We start from the raw sequence: 4,816 nt of genomic DNA, 5'->3' as shown, positions 1-4,816 counted from the left end.
ATATTCAATTAACGTATGATCCCATTAGTCGACTAATCGAATAAATAATCGGTGATTAATCGATTATTATAATAATCATTTGTGGCAGCCCTAGTCCACATAACTGAGAAAGATGGTCTATGATAGATAGATAATCAAAACTGCAAATACTTTGGTTTAACTAAACAATGCAACTACTTCGCTCTAAGCCTAAAAGGACGTTTTTAGAGCAAAATGCTCTTGTTATGGTGAAACAAACTTACATTATAAGGAGTGATCACTAAAAGCACACACCTCTGCCACAGTCAGTGTATGTACTGACGGTGGACTGGGGACTTTACCTTTAACAACACCTGCTTTGTTGTCTTTTCACCTTGCCTTTTACAGTATGTGACCTTAAGGGTTACTTTTAGTTTAACTTTTATAGTTTGAAGTCAAGTGTATGGAAACTCAACACGCCTTTATATATTTTCCCTTGTTGACTGACATATSAATCAGGACCAAGAAATGTTTGAACCATAACCAATGTAACAGACCAAAAGACACTTCCTTAACACACCTGCCCTTGGATAGGTTTATATACTCAGTCTGTCACGGGCTTGTAGGCAGGGAAGAGTTCAAAACAGCGTTAGGATTCATTTAAAAATACAGATGAAGTTACTGGGGCCTTTGCCTTTAAAAGGCTGTGGCCTAAGGGTTGTGTCATTGATGCAGCCATATTAACACAACTAAACTTCTACTGTAGGGAGTTTCTTCATAGATGGGCGAGAAAAACTACAACAAGGCGGATGTAACGTAACACAACTTACCTTGTACACTTTCCCAAAAGCGCCATCTCCCAGCTCCCCTATGATATCCCAGATCTCTTCTGGGTTCACGTCTCTGTGTACGTGCTCATACTGTTTCTTCCTTTTATCGGGTCCCAACTTGAAGATCCTTCGAAAATTGAAGAAAGACATCTTTTCTCTCTTTCTCTCTCTCTTCCTCCGGATGGGCTGTGGATGCAGTCAGCGAAATGTAGCGGTTCCTCCCGACACGGAACTCAGACAGCTATCGACACGAGAGCATGCGGGYTGTTTATTAATGCTAACAGACATGTACCGAAGCCATCCAGCTRTAATTATAATTAAATGTGACTTCCTTCGACGGTAATTACTCTCAATCACATCATCGTGGCTAYATAAGCCGTCACACAGGACGCTGACAGCGGCGAAGGAGGAGGTGAACGAGTCGGATAAGATTTTTTTTTTTTTAGCTGTGCGCTCGTTTTTTTTCGTCACAGACAAACCGGAGTCAAAATAATCTGAAAATGTCGACCATATTGTCACATTTCAACCGATACTCTTGTTGTTTATTGTTACCGACCTATAATGGGCAAGACACAGACCTCATGCTTCAGTTAGCTGACCACAGAGAAGTTGACGAACCACCATCAAGCTAGCTTGTGTGCACAAAGAAATGCTTCCGGTATGTCTTCAAAATAAAACCCCCAAACTGTCCTATATATATATCTTAAATTTGACTACATTAAATTAAATGTGTGATGGCATATTTATTTTGTTATTTACCAAATAATGCTCACCGTTTGTTTCAGAATTTAATGTTTCTTTGTCAGTAGTGGTGGCAGTTTGAGTTKTTAAGCATATATGACTATAATGCTATTGTTGTGCTCTTTAAATTCATTTGCTAAWTAGGGGTGTAAGAAAATATCGATACACTGAAATATCGCGATATTTCATTTCCCGATACTGTATCGATATTCTAAAGCTCTGTATCGATTTTTTATTAAGGTTTAAAATGTCAAYTTTCCTGCCAGCCGTTCACTTTTATGTTGTAGTTCAGCCTCTGACCACTAGTTGGCAGCAGTGAGCCAGCCATTTGGGTACTCTACCTCTTGAGGTAGAGGCTATTGTTAAGTGTTGGGTGACCTTATTGTAAATTAATATTAAAAACTAAAAGCTGCAAAAAATATATTTTCWAACTATTTATTGTCAAATTTAGTCTAATAATTGAAAACATGGATGAAATAAGAAATATGAAACAAAATAAAATACATACAAAGCAGAACACAGCTAAATGAATCAAAAGTATGTCTATGTAATATTAGAATTTTCTGAGACAATGAATTTTGGTTTTTCATTTTTTTTTCCCTGTAAGAGGTTTTTATTTATTAGAATTTTTGGACAAAAAAAATCGCAATATATCGCCTTGCTTACAGTATCGCAATATATCGGGATATATCGTATCATGACCCCTCTGTCATATGTATCGTATCGCCAAATTCTTGCCAATACACACCCCTATAAACACGACATATTTTTGTAAGTAGCTGACAAACTTGATGTAAGCCTTTATTTTGAAATATAAATAGACCAGTTTCCGCCGTCAGTTGCCCTCTGGATGAATTAACTTGATGCTGAAGTTGAAGGCGTCAGTTTCCTGCATCTCTGCAGGAAGGTGCCTCTGCTCAGCCCAGTTCTCTCCAACACGCATGCTGCTTACGTTACTGTCGTCACGAAAAGGAAGCAAATGATTAGAAGTTTTGTCATACAATTACGCAACAAGTTAGCTCTCTGTTAAACAATGTAAATGTACATTGTGCAACGGGAGTGAAGTAGTTTGACTTTTCCAAAACATTAACTAATTTAGCCGAATTGCAAAAGAGAATCTCCCAAATTTAAATGCAACGTTTAGCAAGCAAGAGGGCTAATCCAATTACAAAAACCTCTAAAAAACGTGAGTGTTTCCCATAGTTAAAGTGAGTGAAAGCAAGTAACATTTACTAAATAAATAAAACCGTATTTTCAGACTGCTTTGGTGCAAATAAGCAGCATCTGATGTGAAACAGCTGTGGCTTTGGTTGCTCACGCCTCCTTGTCCACTAGAGTGCAGCAAATTGTTTGCCACATGCCAGGGTATGTCCAAAATATACATTCCATCCTATATATATGTTTGATGCTTTTGGTTGAAACTCACAAATATTTTAAATCATTTATTTTTAGAAATAAATTAACAGCACATGCAGTTTTAATCTCATGTGGATAGGTGATATTGTCAAAAAACGCATGCAGGCCGAGAGGAAGTGCCCTCTGCCCTGGGGCTTTTTTGATCCTGAAGTGCAAAACACATCACTTAACAGAACATGATAGTGTGAAGAATTTTTTTWAAATAATATCTGATTTGTGGCATTTTCACATTTCGCAAAGACTTCAGAGGCTTCAAGACCACATTATGTTTCACCAGAACAAAAGTATTTAGCTTTTTTAAAAAGCTAAATACTTTACATACTAAATACAAGCTAAAATGTTAATTTAAGCTTGCATTTGCTTTTTAAGAAGCACCAAAAACAAAGTAAAAGCAAATCAAGACATTTTACGTCTCAAAACAGACGATGCCTGATTCTTATCTGTCTTAAAAACATTGAAAATTTAATACATATTTTGTGTTCAGTTTAAATTAGTACTTTTACATTTTTTATTGTACAGAAAGTTAATTTAAAAATAGCAAATCAGTTAGGTTTTTCATCACCGTACATGCTGATATTTTCATTTCTACAAATAGAGGTAAGCRATACTAGGAATTTTGATATTGATCTGATACCAAGTAAACGCAGGCTAGTATTGCTAATTCTGATACTGATGCTTGAAATGTTCATTAAATCATTTTGTGATTTTGCCTTTAGTTAGTCAGTTAGGATAAAACACAGAACAAAGATTTTAGGCAAATAATATTTTAATTAACTAATTACAACAAAATAAACCAATGTGACAATGTAAAATTAATGAAATAATTCCCCCATTACCTTCTACTACACACAGTTTAATAAAATGGTCACTAGTGCAAAATAACAAAAAAAGTAACAATATAAATATAACAATGTACAACAAAAAATATCTCCCATTGCTTGATCACCATGCAGAGGACTGCTCTGCTCTACTGTACAAATTAAGTGTAAACAAAAGACTAAATCTCATCGATCCAATCCAATACTCATCTTGGTTTTGATACCTGGATCAATATGCTCACCCCTAGTTGCTCGTGAATTTACAGACGTGTTGTGTTGGTTGTTAAAGGGGCAATTTTATGTKTTTTTCAGGCATAWATTTAAATTCTATACCATAATAAAGTAACTATGTCACCTTCAGTTGTCATTAAAATGCTGTTTATATGTTTAAATAGAAATTAAACTTGACTTCTCATCATTTCTGTTTCTAAACGCCTTGAAATTGGCCTCTGTCTCTTTAAGAACCTCCTTCCGCTTCTGTCCTGCCCATTTCAGCACGGGCCGGGTGGGTGTGTGTGCTCTGTGATGAGGAAGCTCAGTTTGGAGATATGACAAACCGCCCAGAGGAGGAGCTGATCCCAAAGGGCAGTTCTAGTCCCAATCAGTCGTTTTTGCTGCCCTGCCTGGCTGCCTCAGGACACCACAGGATTTCTCAAACATGCATGAATGAGTCAAAGCAAGACTCTGGGCATGTTTTTGATGAGAGGATAACATTATAACATGATATAAAACTCAAAAATGTTGATTTTACATGATGTTGCCCCTTTAAAAGTTCTATTTGGCAGGAACTGTGGCCTTGTCACAACAACTAGTATGTGTTTCATGGGTCATTTATCAGGAAGTATAAAAAGAACAGATCATTTGCGAGAACAGGAAAAGAAAAAAAAAGAGATAAGAAGCCAGTTGTTTTAGGCTATTGTTTTGTGCGTTTAGTCTGACTCATAAGTTCATTGTTCGATTATCAGCAAGTCTACATATTTGTTTCAGGCTGTTGCAGAGATGACATGCCATGTCATTCAAACATGATCTGTATCTTGAAGGCGGGTGGGGGTG

General features: G+C 36.5%; 1 protein-coding gene across 2 annotated transcripts in view; it reads right to left on the bottom strand.

Annotated features, from left to right (window-relative positions):
- The window catches only part of slka (STE20-like kinase a), a 25,409-nt gene extending 24,007 nt beyond the window's left edge, over window positions 1-1,402 (bottom strand). Inside the window, exon 1 of one of the 2 annotated variants that reach the window (XM_014002224.1) lies at window positions 789-1,402. In XM_014002224.1, the coding sequence (XP_013857678.1) occupies window positions 789-938 (150 nt within the window). In that variant the 5' untranslated portion in view covers window positions 939-1,402. The remainder of the gene's footprint in view (window positions 1-788) is intronic. The other variant, XM_014002233.1, reaches the window with a different exon arrangement.
- Window positions 1,403-4,816: the final 3,414 nt, after the last annotated feature.

The sequence above is a fragment of the Austrofundulus limnaeus genome, unplaced genomic scaffold (assembly GCF_001266775.1).
Source record: "Austrofundulus limnaeus strain Quisiro unplaced genomic scaffold, Austrofundulus_limnaeus-1.0 Scaffold0, whole genome shotgun sequence".
Taxonomy (NCBI): Eukaryota; Metazoa; Chordata; class Actinopteri; order Cyprinodontiformes; family Rivulidae; genus Austrofundulus; species Austrofundulus limnaeus.
This window is presented reverse-complemented; position numbering and strand designations above follow the sequence as displayed.